Raw genomic sequence first — 16,041 nt, 5'->3', positions numbered from 1 at the left:
AGAATTGATGTACAAATTTGCTTCACAAGCCCATTGCAACTGAATCTGGTCATAAAGAGGCTTTTAACTTGGCTGTGTTCAGCTTCTCTTGTTAACTCTGGGCTGGTTCTGACCCAGAAAGAGAAACGGCACGGCTTGTCTTGTACAGGGAGCGGCTGATTTCACAAGACACACGTTCACACGCGCCTCAAGACATGGTGTGCTGGGACACCACAGAATGGGAAAAAGAAACCAGTGACACCATGTGCTGCTTTTATGAATGCACACGAGCATTTTTGAAAGCTCATCATTCCCGAAGCAGAACTAACATGGGGACCGAGAATGACAGAAAGGCTGATGGGTTTCTGTTTTACCACTAAGTATGTTCGATGCAGATGTGCTTTAACACACAGCTACATCTCGTTTATGGCACATAAAATCCACAGGTGCATAGCACCATCTGTTAATGAAACCACTACTGCTATGATCTTCAATAAACTGATACTGGCCCTCTCCTTTTTCCCGGTGACTATAGACCATTGAGGAAAATGTTTTTCATGGGATTTTCAATCTACACATATTATTCACATTCATAGCAGCAGACAAGCTGATGTAAAAGCCCACGCTGGCTTCTGTCGCCAAGCCATTTGGTTATCTGCGTGCATTAGAAATGGCCCAGTCACATAATTAGTATCAAAAACTGACAGACTTGTAACTGCTCCTGACTGAACACAAGGTAATTTATCTAACCAGAGCTGGCACAGGGAAGAAAATGGGTCTTTGGTATTTTTATCAAATTTGCATGAACCTGAAGAGAAAGCAGGCCTGCAAGATTCTGACCTTGATGGCACCAGTGTGAGAAAGAGATGGAAAGCAAAGACGTTTCATTCAATTATCTTCTCATTAGGTTTCCATAGCAATGGCTCTTTAAGCAGGTCAAAACTTTCTCAGTGGAAACAAACATGGGGCTGCGTGTGGCTGTGTGTGCGTGTCCCCCACCACGACCACGGTGGAGCCACCGAGCTGCCCGTGGGCACCCAACATGGAAGCCGGTGGCGGGGCTGCGTCGCACATCGCCCAGGCGGCCTACGGGGCTGAGGCAGGGGCAGATCGCTGTCAGCCCAAAGCTCGTCCACGGCCAAGCATGAGGCAGCCAAGGTGACGCACTGCGTGCACTGCTCGCAGTTTGGCTTCCTCGTGAAAGGCGGCCTTCACGCTGCCCAGCACCCAACTTCCAGGACAGAAAGCTCCTGCCAGCGGCTCGGCTCCGAGGAGCACTGGTCCCCCTCCTCACGTGTCCCAGGCGGTGCTTGGCTGGCCTCTCGCTCCCATTGTGAGGGTTATTGTGGGAGTTTCCTGCCCTACTTCTCTGGAGGAGGCTGTTTAAAGGCAGCATGAATAATTTGGCTTTGACTAAATCAGGCCTCAAACAAGTGACAACGGGGCCGTACACATTCACTGCTTCTTTTTGATTCCTGCAAGCACAGGGTATAAAGAAATGCATCTTAAATGAGGACATCTCCAGTACGGCAAGCTTTTACTTCTTCCTTTTTTTCCTTCCAACACTCCTTTCCATTTTTAACCTACCCAAAAGGAACAATTTATTCCGTCAGTAATTAAGTGCAGCCTTTGGCATCCTCACTTTAGGGTTTTGTTTGTTTTCTGCTTTGTTCTCCTCAGTTTCTGCCCTCTCCTTGCCTCACGTCCTCTGGCAGAGGACTCCTGTTTCTTTGCAGAAGAGCTTTCAAATATCTGCCAAAGTTAATTCGGGCACCCTGTCAAGTTGCCAGAATCAAATATGACAGAATTTAAGCCCCCCCATCCATGACCTGGAGTGATGATTTAATAACCTCCTGCTTTCAGAGCTTGACCTCTAGTTTGGATGCAGTAGGGGAAGAGGATTAGGAAATCTAGCGTTAAAAACTACTGGCAAAGGCCAGTAGATTAGTGTACCAAAGGGGGCAGAATTTAGGCTTGCATGAACTCTGCTGCAAAATGAAAGCTGTTTTTAAAGACTGCTGTTTTCAGCAGCAAACACTGCTGAACATGGGGACACAAAACTGCAGGCACTCTCCCAGCCTCGGGCTGATGCGGAGTTCAAGCTTATTCCGCAGGAGTGTGACCGGTGTTACTATGGCACGTCCACTGCAGAAAATCCTTAAGAACAGATTCAGTCAATAGTTCCTCCTACAGGGCCGACAACATGCAGATAACCACTTCTGTTGTGGCTTCACTGGCTGGCTGCTAACAGCCTCAGAGAAAACCCCAACTACTGAGCAGCCTGCAACTCCTCCTCTGACATCCACAACAAGTAACCAAGGAGCCGGCCAAACTGCATCCACTCAACATGGGAGAAGCTCGGTTTGAGACGTGCACCCTGTACATGCGGAGCACACGACAAAGATACTCACTCTGCAGAGCAGCTGAAGCCAGGAGCTGAGCACGCAGCTGCCAGAGGGACAGCAGCTCCCCTGTGCTGGAATGCAAAGCCCCCGAGCAATGCTGCCCCATACGTGTGAGCTGCTTGCCAGCATCTTCTGCTCCGTGAGGCTGTTTCTGCTCAGCTTCCTGCTCTGGCAGAGTCTGGGATTTCAGTATTCAGGATCATTGGGCAGAAAACATTTAAAATGTACTGAGCTGCAGGCTGAGAAGTATAGCTAGACAAAACATGGCACTCGATATGAAGTATGACCATTTACTTGGTCAGCAGTGTTCTTGAGTGGTACAGATCTAGAAAGAGATGGTGACTCATGCAGAAGTTGTCAATTGATAACATTCACTGGCACGCAAAGGTGGTAAGAATGCCTGTGAAATGCCACAAGCATTGCCCCATGCATTATTTTGTGTCCTTCCTTTCTCTAGCAGCTGCAAATAAAAAGAATGAGTGCACAGGAGTGAGAGACTGTACCTCATCCTGCCTGTATATAGTGCTCTTGGGTCTCTCACCCACTTTTCTCTCTTTCCGGGCAGTTCTCTGATGCACCATGTTTGAAATTTGCCCAGAGGCTGCTGGAGTGAGCAGTGAGAGCAAGCAGATCTATTTCCCAAGAGGGAAAATACACAACTTCCCCTCTGCAACATCCCCAGTTCTTCTGAAAACAGGATGAGAGTCAGGATGCAGAAGCCTGACTTCAGGGGACTGGGTTTAACCTGGATTTCCTGGCAAACATGCAGAGCTCATCAGTTTGTCATGTAGGCCTGAATACTCAAAAATGGAACAGGCTAAAAGTTGAATTACATTGTTTTAAATGCTCTGTTTACAATTATGAGAAAACCCTGCTCAGTCCCCTGCCTGGGTAAACATCCTTGGGGTGTTGCCATCACTTTGAAATAATAGGGATTGTATATACAAACACATCCCCAGATCAACATGCTATGGGGACAAAGAGGGAATAGTAACTACGAAGAACACACTTACTGCCTATTTGCTACAGTGATTATTCTTCTGGCAAATCAGAAGTCAGGGTGTCTAATTGCAGCACTTGCAGTTCTGGGGAGATTTCTGTTTAAAATGAAATGTCACGGATAGAGATGCTGCTGCCACTTTGCTGGAGGCAGACTGAGAGTCTGCAAAGTTACACCAGCACCCCAACTGATGCTGTGACTGCCGTTTAAAAGAAGGAAATTTTGGAAAGGGCAAAGGGAAATGAAATTAATTAGTAAGAGAGAAAAAAAAAAAAACGAAAACAACTATAAACACCTCATTCCATGCCTTCCATTATTTGCTGAATATTATATGGCTAGGAAGCCTGCCCAACTGCTTCATTTACAGAAGTAACTCTAGCATGGCCAAAAACTCAGAGCAATTGTGAGCTGAAGCTTGAACAAACATGACTTTCTCTCCCACTCTTTATTGATAGCTTTCCAGGCCACATCAGTACCCTTGGCGTTATCCTCCACACTCCTTCACGTGAATCTTGCAGGCCTTTGATACAGTGAAGATTTTTCTCTCCTTGTCAGAATCAATCAAATAAAAAGCATCTTTGGTAGGGCATTTATAATGCATAGTGCAGGTTCCTATGTGCTGTCTTTATTTGTACTTTCATCAATTAACAGGAACAGCGTTGCCAGGAACAGAGGAAGGTGGCATTGCCCCAAATGCCTTTCGGAGTGACAACCACTTGAAGTGACAAGCAGCTGTCTTGAGGCTTGTTTAACCCCTTTTTGCCTCCCTCCAGGCACTATGGCTGTTCTTCTGTGTTACAGCAAATCACCCACTAGACAGAGACTTGCTTGGCAACTTGCTGGACTGAGGGGACCGACTAATTTCATGCTGGCTTTGAACAGATGGTAATAATAATGACCCGGGCAGCACAGTTAGTAAGATTCAAGGCAAGACCGAACATATACTGCCTGTCCACATAAACGGGATTTTTTCCTACCACAGGGCATCAAGGCTAATCTGTTTTCAGTGCGGTGCACAGTGGAGCCTGTCAGACTTTCTCTTCAATCGGGCACCACAGAAAAGGAAAACCAAACCAAAGGTTAAAACAAACACAGTTTCTTCCAGACTCTCTCAAAGCCTCTTTCTGTCTGGAATCTCTCAACTGTCAAATTAAACAACCATCCAGGTGTGTTATTTTAGAGCTTTAGATCCTGGTTGGGTTAAGCTGCAGGGTGTGCAAACAGCAGCTCTGGGTGAGGGAGCTACTGGTGACTCCTGCAATACGCCGGGCCAATAGCTCTCACCTCCTCATGCCAACAGGAACTCTCTTTTTTTCATTTTCTGAAGCAACCTGCTCATGACACTATACAGACAACTCCTCTTTGCTCACCCTAAAAAAAGTTTGTATTTTCAATACATGGACGTGTAATTTTTCGTTGGCCAAGCCTTTACTTGGGCTTCGGAAAAGTATGCACAACAACAGATTTTTCAGTTCCAAAAAGTCTGGATGGGCATTTTGGGACAAATCTTTCTAATTCAGACCTTCAAATCTATTTCTGAATATGAGAAATCGATGCACATCTACATCCAGTTTCAAGTTTAACAAAACAGTCTTCTAACAACAAAAGAAGCTTCGTAAAAGGTTCACCCCGGATCTATCACACAACAGAGGTGGCCACAGAAGCAACGGTCCCAAAAGGACAAACTTCCTGTCTCTCATAGCATGCCCATGCAGCAAAACTCAGCTGAAAGCCATAAATTAGACAACGCACACAAAAAGCCTCTAGTTCTTGACACATCCTCCCCCCAAAACATCAAACTCAGCATCTTAGTAACAAGTACAGATGGACTTAAAATAGTCATTTTTCAGCAGATCAATTTTATAACCTTTCCCTTCCTGGAAGAGGGCTGAACTGACATGGGAATGCCTCTGAGCTAGAGAACTGAAACTAGCACTGATGGGGCAGGCTGCCACTAATAGGCCAGGCCTGTATCATTTCTGCTTTGATTATTTTCTATGGCATCGAGTAGATACTTGTTATTTTCAACACTCTGCCCAGTTAGCATCCATTATGTTGGCTAGTTTACTGAAGTGCAAAGTTTTGACCTGATCTCCCCTGTGCCAGTTTCACACATCTGATTGGGTTAACCACATACATCCCTCAGTTGACAAAAAAAAGCCCTCAAAAAGGACACCTGCATTCTTGATAGGTCTTCAAAAATCATAGGTTTCTTCCACCTCAACTAAGATAATGAAGTTAATTTCCTTTCAGTGAAGTAAATAGGTACTCTTGGAATACAGTCATTCAGAAGATGTTTCTGTAGATACCGTCTCCTCACTCAGTTATTTGTGGTACAACACCTACACAGAGACACATTTTCGGAATCTGGCTAGAACTTGTAAGAGGAGTTTATTCCCAGTTGTGCGCTGTCCTCCTGTGAGATTTTTATCTCGTCATTATCCGAGGTGGGATAATGATGTTGTTTACCCATGGGGAAAATGCTCTGAGACGGAGAGAGAAGTGTTATGATTATAGGATAACCTTGGAGGCTTACTTCCCAGACTGCAGTACTCATCGTGTTCCCATCCACTCGGCTCTTTTGGTTTCATTACAATGTGAGACAGGAAAGTATCCTTGAAAAGAACTTCTCCATGTTTCAATATCTGAGGCATCACTTTTAAATCTTGCACTTGTAGGTTCTCTCTCTTAACAGCACATCAAATGGGGGCAGCGATGGTACCAAGGTAAAATTGACCTTATCTATCTTAGGCTGTTTTGAAAATGAGTATCTACCTCAAGCAAGCCATCACCCCTTTCTCTGTGAGTGATGAAGAGAGACAAGGCACCTCTAAAACATAATTCATCACTTTCCAAGATCTTCAGCATGAATCAGCTTTTAGACATTTCTGCGGGAAGCTCCTAAAGAGCTGTTCCATACCAAATACCTGACTTCCATGCTGCCAGCACTCAGTGAGGCAAGTCCCATGTGCCACATCTATTGCAGCTCTCTAGAACTGACACTGCTTCTCCCGAATGAGCAAGAGCAAGGGCAGCAATTTTATAAAACCTTCCTGTTACGGTCCAGTGGCATGGAATCATGGCTCCGCTAGAAGCTATTCAAATGCGAGACTGTAAAACTTTACTAAATAAAGCACCTCACATTCAGATCTGGACTCCATGCACTGCCTGTGTACTAATCCAGCTGGCACAACCCTACGACGTGCAGGCAATTGGAAATACAGTGTCAGTTGTCTTCATGCGCTGCCGCACGTTACCCTCAGCAGTAGGGAACCGAAATCTTGGGATCAAAGGAAGGAGGTGCAGAAAACAAGCACACATTGCAGCAGGAGGTGACAGTAAACAGAAACCCTCTCAGTCCACACAGAGAGCTTTTTATTAAGGACTGCTAAAATTAAAGTTCCTTTTAACTTGGTTTTAAATACTTCACTCCCTTGGCACCTTCTTCAAAAGCACAGTTACAAACTCAGGAGTGCACAGGAAAAGGAAAGTGGTTTAAGTTTGTAGCTCTCCCTTCCTCTAGTCTATCTTTTTTGGCTGCATTTAGGTCTAGCCACAGAAAGTTATTTTTAAACAGGTTCAATTTGCAGAGAATGTGCAAACCATGATGTTTCTCAGAAATGACTACCAGTTTTATCAGTGTATGCATGTCCCAAGTGCACACAGAAGGGAGAAAAGACAACTCTCCCTTGATTTAAAAAACAAAATAATAAAATGCCAAAAGAGGAGAGAAAGAGCAGGTTCCAAAATGGGAACCAGACATAACAGAGGGTGGATCTTAAATCCTGGATCTTAAATCTTGAAGTACCAATGCAATTTCATATCAATTTACTACATGGAAAAAGAAAACACCAAATTTCCCCTCTCCTTTCTTGCCTCCTGTGCCCTCACTTACTTTCTTTCAGTGTCTGGTGTTGACGCTGTGCTGCTGAGACCCAGTGACTCCTGCAAGAGAAGACACACAGCAGTGAGAGCAGACACGAGAGCAGCCTTTGCCCAGTTTATGCAGAATATCAAATTAAAAAACAAACAAACAAAAATAGATGACCAAAATCAAAGTGTTTACCTCAATTTGGGATCTCAGCTGTAAAGATGTGGGGCTGGCATCAGGTTTCTCCTAAAAGAGAACAGATGCCAGGTTAATGAAATGTCCAAACACCAGGAAGAAGAAGTTGGAAGCGCAGAAAAAGGAAGAAACTAGATAACAGAACCTTGGGCTACCTCAAAACCTGTTGAATGGCAAACATTAACCTTTCCAGGAGGAAGCAGTCTCTGGATACAGTCTGAAATAACTCCAGCAAAAGCCAATTCCACTCCTTATCACTGGAGGTTACAGAACAATGTAAGATTGCCACACAGAAGGGATTCAAAACTAAACAGAAGGAGGAACGAGTTATTTTCTCTAAATGGTCAATGCTCAAAAGATGCTCATGGAAAAGGCCTGTTACTCTTTTCAGCATTTCAGAATTGTTTCCCTTATATGTTTAGTAAGATATTTATTGTTAAGCCACTTGGTGTCCTGATGCTCTGTATAGGGTTCCAGAAAGGTTGAAGTCCCTGGCAAATATGGGGGACAGAGTGAAAGCTCAAGATCTGTTTCTGTTAACAGACTGCAGGAGCCTAAATGTACTTGGCTAGAGCAGCCTGTGACTACACACACATCATGAACCATTTCCCAGCCTTCTAACCATTGGCACTTGTGATTTACAAAAAACCATAATTTACAAATGCTTAGCTACAACAAAAATATTGCTGTTTTGAAACTTTAAGGTATTATTTATAAAGAATAACAGATAATTATTAAGTATGAAAGTAGTATTTTTCTCTAAATATTTCCTATTCCAAGCCAGACAGAATATGCCAGCTCAGTTCACTGCTAGATACAACAACCCTTTTCCATAACCCAGTGTTAAGGTGCGTTGCTCAGTGCATAAGAACCAGGAACAATGCCCACAACTTTGGGGTCCCAATTATCATACTAACAATGTGGTGAGAAAAAAACATTCACAAGCTTTAGTTTCTCAAATGAGTAAAATAAAAAAAATAGTTTCAGAAATTAGGCAGTTGAGGTTTTTTACGCATCGCAAAACATCCTTTGGCGAAAATACTGCTATCAACAAGAATTTTGCTCATGCAGCTATCTGTATTTCCACTACAGCTGTGGATTAAGAAGATGCAAAGATGCAAAAGAAGCAAAAATTACACTATATCATCACACAACTTATTAGTTAAATTCAAGTGGAATTTCTGACATTTTTCTTTAAAGAGTAATATGCAGGAAAAAAAATTAGCATTGAAAGAGCATTTCCTTTTAATGGGCTGAAAAAAAAGAGCAGATTCTGCTCTGTTTCAGCAAGGCCCATTTTTCACACAGAGATGTGCCAACAGGATGGACTTCAAAGCATCTTCCCCCAAATGTCTGGGATATAACCAGATACCCCAGGACCCAGTCACTGAGGCTCCCTGCGTAGTCAATGGAGAGGCAGCAACTCCTACAGAACAACTCGCCTGGCTGGCTTCCCACGCCTCGAGTTAGATGAGGCGAGTCCCACTCGTGGTATCTAATTTAAGACTGTTAGCCAGCTACCTGAAAGGCACCTAGCATTAGCGACGAGTCTGGCTGAAGTCAGTGGGAAAATTCCAACCGGGATGACAGAACAAATTATAGTTATTTGGCAGTGTGGAGAGCTGCAATTCACGGCTTGATCTGCATGTGAAACACGGGGGGCGCCTGCTTATGACCAGATATTGTCAGCCAGCTCTGCCCCTAGAGAAGTTGTTACTGCAACCCAAGGGCCAGCGTAGCTGAGTAAGCAACCACAGTTGTCCACACGCTCACAAAAAAAAAGACACGGATTTATTTCTCAATCCTGGAGGTCTTTCTGTTCATGCATTCCTCAGCCTCCATGTAAACCCCTTATCTCTGTGAAATTGTACTTCCTATGCCCTTTGTTTACAGAAAGAGTGACAAAATGTTCTTAGCGTTTAATACAAAAAGGAAAAGTAGACACAATTTTCTGGAAATGCAGCGTTTTGATGCTGAGCAGGAAATCGCCGCTAAGTGCCGTGAAGTGGTGTGGGATTAGGGCTCCCAGAAAGTTTGCAAGGCCAGAGGAGCCCAGCCTGGTGACGGCCCCGGCAGCCCGAAGGACGCAGAGTGGCTCATTGCCACGTGCTTGGTATTGAGCACTCAAGGCTGACATGGGGTCATTGCTCAACTCGTGGGATTTGCCTAAACACGCGCAGTCTGGGTATCTGCTTTTGCTGATCCTATTGCACAAAAAGGGAACCAAAGTCCTTGAGTGGAAGTCAGCACCACAAGGGGACCGCGTCCACCCTCCGGCAGCCCCAGCAGGGCTCCTCCTGCAGTCAAGTCAAGCAGAAGCTGGACCGAGCCCAGGGAAATTCCACAGATGCTCACAGATCAGGGAAGTGAAATTAGCCATTTGGCACCAGGCATCCCTCTCTCTGTCCTTTGGCTCTGTCAGAATGGAATCCAAGAAAATTGTTTATCCGGGGAGGACCACGGGCACACCGCTGCAGCCCTCCTCGCCCCCTGGCCCACCCTGGCCTCACAAGGAGGAAGGGAGCAGAAGCCCCATGCTCCAGACCTGTCTCATTCACGGGCACTTCATTTGTCCGCTGACTGGCACACGGCTGAGAAATGGAGCATTTTACAAGCTATCACGTCTTAAAGTTTCGTGTAGTCAGGAAGGAGAATCCACTGTGCGTCCAACATGCCTTCAGATCCCAGCTTCTCAGCAGTAAATATTCCACTTTCTGATCATTTACCTGTTGCCTTAAAAAGCTGCCTGCTGCATTTTTTTAAATATATATATATATTTAATATTGCAGTTTTTGTAAATTATCATTTACAAGATGATATCTGGGTTCCCAAGGCCTTACAGAAGTCTTTTGCATGAGCAGTTGCTTGTGAATTTGTAGCCTGAGACTGCAATTAGATGGAAAGTTACCATTTTCAGCCTAAAATGAAAACTATTCAGATGAATAGCCAGCTGCATCCTGTGTAACAAAATCCTAAAAAAAGCTGTCTGTATTTGCTTTCTTTTTTTCTCACTGTCAAGCCCACCCTGTTTGAACAGGAGCAGTTTTATATGATCAGGATGACTGGAGGACAGAAGCAAGGACAACTCTCCTCTTCCTCCTCTAAAACTTCGCAGAGCTGGTATGCAAAACACCTGACGGTCCTGTATTACTGCAATTATAATACCTACCCTCCCTACTTCCAACAGAATGATATTTTTGCTATTACTATTTAGACAAGAAACCAAAGGAAAATACTTAAGAAAACATTACTCTTGACTGAACTTCTGGCGCAGGCTTTTATCACAGATCATAGAAATTTTATCAACCTGGACTAATTCTATTTATTTAGGTTAAAATCCGTTAAACCTTACATTACAAATCCACAGGTTGTGTTGACTTTAATACATCAGGATCAAAGCCTTTTTCTATCAAGGGCTAACTCGAAGGTTGAGAAAGCCTTATACGGTTGGCATACTATGTAGCACGCTACATCTTTTAAAAAAATATTTTCCAAGATTGGTTTCATGAAAGTACATCTTTCACCATTCTGAACTGAATCTCAAAAACGAAATACAGGAAAACTTGGGTTTATAGAAGATACTGCTGCAGTAACAGCCACCCCCAGCCTGCATTTCAGTGCTCTGGTCTAGACAAAGTAGGCGTCTGGGCAATCGGCATTTTCTATCCTAGCTGCCTGCTGCCCCAGATAACTGCCCACCACGTGGATCCACAAAGCTCGTCTGCAGCGTGCCAGACATTCATGCCACTTGCACGCTAAGCAGTGTTTGTGCAAGAGATCTACTGATCTGAGAAAGACACTGCCAAAAGTGGCCACTGAGCTGAAGGGGTAAGGCTCAGGTGGTCTGGTGCATGAGAAATGTGTCAGTGATTTCTTTTATTTTCTCCCAAATCTTTCAGATTTAAAGAAAAGGCAACTTGTGAGCTTAATGACCAGGAGTTGCGGTTTATGCTTCAAGCCTTAAGCTGATTGCCTCAGGGCCCAAGAAAGAAGCTTCCTTTACAAGTAGCTTTCCTGTTTACTTTGTTTGCTGTATGATTTATCAAGTCATTTGGTGGCAATTTCTCTTCAAACAATTAAATAATTTCTAAATAATTAATTTAAAAAATCTTAAATAATTTCTAAATAATGTCATTTCTGTTCTATGTGTTATCATCCTTGTAAACATGCTGAAAACAGTCTTACTGTCTTTATGAATCAAGCCTGAGAAGTGCATAGGGGAAGAAAGCATTAAAGCACAAAGCATACAGGGAAGAGGCTTGAAACACATTTCCTGGCTAGAACAACATGCTCTGAATTCATGAGGGACTTTTCGTCCTGCGGTAACTTCAGTTCAGTTGATCTGAGTGCAACACAAGAGATAAGGGAAATCTCTGCCTCTCTGAAGGTACGACTGTTCTGCTACTGACATACACAAGCGTGGTGGAGGAAAGCATCCAGCTGGAAACCTGGGCACCCAGAGTAGGGCTTGTGCGTTCTGCAAGAGGGCACTTGTGTGTTTTAATTACCTAAGCATTAAGCTTCATCTATGCTCAACACTACAACTTCGTCAGTTTAGGAAATTACATTTATTGAATGAATCCCTTACAATTAGAAATTCATGAACCTCTTCACAGTTTCTACCACAGGAGCTGTATGCAGCTAAATTATAAATTTAAACACTCCTGTGCAGATCCCAAGACAGGATTAATCTCACTCTGCAGACAGTGAAAAGTGAGGCGCACACAAGTGCTGGGGAAATTTAGTGACATAACTAATGGAAAAGATGACTGAAGTGCTCATAAATTTATAAATAATTTTAGGAAACCATTTCCACAGGGGTAGATAAAGCACCTACAGCAAGAAAGTTCTGAAAGTCTCTTCCCCCATACACCTCCCGTTTGTTCTGAAGGTGCGCTGCCTGCTCCAGTCTTGCTGCTGAGATGATTAACCACCACCACCACATCTGACAGACAGCCGGAGCACCACAGGTCTCCAAGCATTCGTTTTGCTCAGAAAGCAGTCGTTCCGCCTGGGGTCCTCCATCACACATCACATTTCAGCCTCTGCAGAGGTTCTGGAGAAGGTGCAGGCAAGCCTTTGTGCAGGGACCATGCACGTACACAGGTGCTTAATGGAAATTGCCTGGGAGGCACTAGCCACGCGTCACGGAGCAGAATATAGAAATAAAAAGCCATATCCCCGTGGCTACTGCCTCAGCAAGTATTTGAAGGGATTATCCAGCTCAGTGAGCTTCCAGGGGTGCAGATCAGTAGAAGTCCCATTTTGAGGCTCAGACTGCTGCCTCTGGTCCATCCTTTCACCGGAGCCGTTTTGGTGGAGAGGGGAGGCTTTCTGCTCCTACATGTTAGGGCCAGAGCTGACACGTGCTAACTGATAACATCCTGCAGCAGCACCAAAACACTGGACTGAGGAAATGAACTATGTGGGAGGAAAGGTTAAAAAATGGGATTTCAACCACGTAAAGACTTCTACACATGAAATAACAGTCTAAAACTCTCAACGCCTCACAAACAACACAGACATAGGCCAAATCTTAGCTTAACTACTGATGATTGTAGCTTCAGAACAAGCACGCTGCTACAGCACTCACGTGCCTGCTTTTAGCAGTAGGCATGAAAGAAAAACCATGCCTCTTGGCTTGATGCAGGTGCTGGACCTATCGAATGTAACACGTCACAGGGAGCAGTGCTTGACATTCTCCCCTCTACCAACAATAAAAGCACAAGTGGTTGTTTTTGGTTTTTCCCCCGTATGAAATACACTGCATTCAACACTAAGGTTGGAAGCCACAGGGGCTGAAAAACATTCTACAGTAATTTTGAAAAAACATAATTCATTAGTAATTACAAAGGAACGACAGCCTTTGTAAAGCTCTGTAACAATAAAAAGCTATGCAGAGCTAACTCATAAATCCATTCGTAACAAACAGAGTCTGAACCCAGTGAAATTACAGCGCAGACAGAGAAAAAAAACAGCAGCAAAAGCCTTCAGAGAAAGGAAAGTCGATACAAGAACACAGCTTTCTACGGTGGGAAAATCAGATACATTTGGATCAATTTCCCAAACAAGCTGAAGCAAGCCCAAAGCTACAGCAGCTCTCTTGGTGCTAAAAATGTAATAATGTAAAGGCGTATATATGCAACCGGGGCACTGCAGGTCTTTGATTGATGTATTTTACACCCATTACCCAAATGCTAAAATGGTAAAGCTTCTAGACTGGTGTAACTGCATCTGCACTAGAGCTGTTGGTGGTATAAATAGGACCTGCCATTTTTGACTAAAAGTCCTGATGTCTGTCAGCATTAACAGCTAAACTTTTCTTGTTCAAGTATAGCCAAAAAAATATGCGTGTGAGGAGAAATAATGATAGAAAACAATGCAAAAGAGGTGGGGTTTCAGGAAGGACCTGAAGCTTGTGAGGGTGTTCATGGCATTGGGGAGAACTGTGATCTTTCAGGTGGATGAAAAAATAGCCAAACACATCAGGAATGTTTAAACACGAAGCGAGAGGGTAACTAAGCAAGCAAACAGCTTTGTTAGAGTGTGCTTTGCTGTGGGAGCAGGCTGGGTGGGCAGATGAAAGAGCTGTGGCATCAGAAGCACAGGGGACAAGCTAGAGCCGTGGGACCAGGCTTTGTGCCCAGTGTGTCCCCACAGAGGGGTGCTGGCATAGGACAGGTACCAGCACACCAAAACAGGGATCTAGCATCTCTGTGAACTGCATGCTGCCCCCGCCCCTTGCTTTCCAGCAACTGCAGGGTCAGGAATTTAGAGTGGTTTTGAAGTGAAACACTAACAGTGTTGCAGATAAGGGGAGAAGAATCACAAGCAGCTCCTCATCTTTAAAGCCATGGAGAATATTCCAAACTTCTCGTGAGTATCAATAGCTTTGGTCAGCCTTTATGCACCTTTCAAATTCAGAATACCAGTATCCTGATTATGGCCTGTCTCCTTTTGTGAAATATTTCTCAGAACACACTGATTTTTCATTTCCATGTATACAATGGTGTACTACATTTATTATTAAGCTTATTCACCATTTTCCCAATTTTTCTTCAGCATTTTCAAGAAGAACAGAAGACATATTTTGGCTTTGAAAACGTGCAAGGAAAGAAAAATGGAGTCTTTGGCTAAGACTGATGCCTCCAGGAAACTTCTACAGCCGTGCCATAAATCCTCTCAAACAGACATGCCACGGAAATACCAGCTAACACAGATCCACTCTAAGCTGTATTGGTATTGATTATGCATTTGTGCACCTACAAGCCACTATCCATGCCTGCAGCAGACAAAATTTCAGGTTATCTATATTGCAAATGAATATAATCTTGTGAGCTGCATCAGCTGCTACACCAAAATCCCAGGGATTCTGGTGAGTTTGGTTGTTACTGTGTTATTGCTATTTTTACAAGCATGCTCACACTTTGACATAATTAATTATACTAGCTAACATTAAAAAGCCCACCTCTATGTTGTTTTCACTTTATGTTACGCCAAACAGTAAGTTACCAATGAATTATTCAGAAGATGTGTAGCAGAAAAACTACAGTTGACTTTGATTCACTAGGGCCTTAAAAACATTGGTGAAATTCTGGAGTAAGCAAATCAGAAGAAAGCGCTATTCATTGAAAAATCCACAAAGAAGGTTTTTTGTATTGCCACAGATGCATGGGGTACCAGCAGTCAAGTCTTCTATTTCAGGAAAAAAAAAAAAGAAATATTCTGTATTATTTTCATGCTGGGAAAGCCATGATTTGCTTTACCTAGGGAAAAAGGAGATTGGTTAAAATGAAAAAAAATAATTACAGAAGTTACCCAATGGAAAACAGGATATTTTAGTTTAAAACTTTACCCTCCAGGTTTTCCTTTTTTTTTTTTTTTTTTTTTGCCTGATTTATGTCATGCTCATAATCTGCAATGCATTTTATGTCAGAAACATCCATCATTGTAGTTACTGTCATGTGCAGACTGGCTACTGCAATGAAGTGAGGCAGCTCTCCCATCTCATTTACTTGAGCCACCTCACCTTACAGAGGCTCAGAACAGCAAACATATTTGAAAGAGATCCATATCTTCCTATTCTTTCTGTTGGATCCTTTAGCTATGTTGGGTGCCAGCCTTACTTCTCTGAGCTTTGGGGGGCACGTTGACAAGCAGGCAGAGGTGCTCCACAGCCAGGATGCTGCTATCAGACCATGCTCTTAAGTGCTTGCGACCTACTCCTGACTTTATACTCCTGGGGGAAAATCTGCACCTATATTCAAGCTGCTGATTTTAAAAAGTCTGTATACAGAGACATATACACTTATTTTGTGTCCTCTTTTTAAATGGGAAACTGAGCCTTCCAGAACATGACAAAAACCTTTACTCAAGAAAAACCACCATATTTAAGACTTTCTCACATCCAGCACAGAATTACTGAAAGTTTTAGTGCTACTGCTCAGGAAATAGATTTTTTTTTTCCTTTCAAATTTTTAGGGAAGTGCAAGAGTCCAACAGAGAACAGGAACAGAGGTAACAGAAGAGTACAATGGAGATTTAAGCTATGCAACAACGTGAACCACATTACCCCACATCCCCAGTGAGTA

At 43.5% G+C, this 16,041-nt stretch overlaps 1 protein-coding gene across 9 annotated transcripts in view; it reads right to left on the bottom strand.

The window, feature by feature from the left end:
• The window catches only part of LOC101789803 (SAM and SH3 domain-containing protein 1), a 544,938-nt gene that overhangs the window by 56,175 nt on the left and 472,722 nt on the right, over nt 1-16,041 (bottom strand). For all 9 annotated transcript variants that reach the window (XM_038175902.2, XM_038175901.2, XM_038175903.2 and 6 more), the window contains exons 3-4: nt 7,451-7,501; nt 7,280-7,329 (exon numbers count right to left, since the gene is read on the bottom strand). In XM_038175902.2, coding sequence (XP_038031830.1) covers nt 7,280-7,329; nt 7,451-7,501 — 101 coding nt within the window. The remainder of the gene's footprint in view (nt 1-7,279; nt 7,330-7,450; nt 7,502-16,041) is intronic.

Source organism: Anas platyrhynchos, chromosome 3 (genome assembly GCF_047663525.1).
Source record: "Anas platyrhynchos isolate ZD024472 breed Pekin duck chromosome 3, IASCAAS_PekinDuck_T2T, whole genome shotgun sequence".
In the NCBI taxonomy this organism is placed as follows: Eukaryota; Metazoa; Chordata; class Aves; order Anseriformes; family Anatidae; genus Anas; species Anas platyrhynchos.
This window is presented reverse-complemented; position numbering and strand designations above follow the sequence as displayed.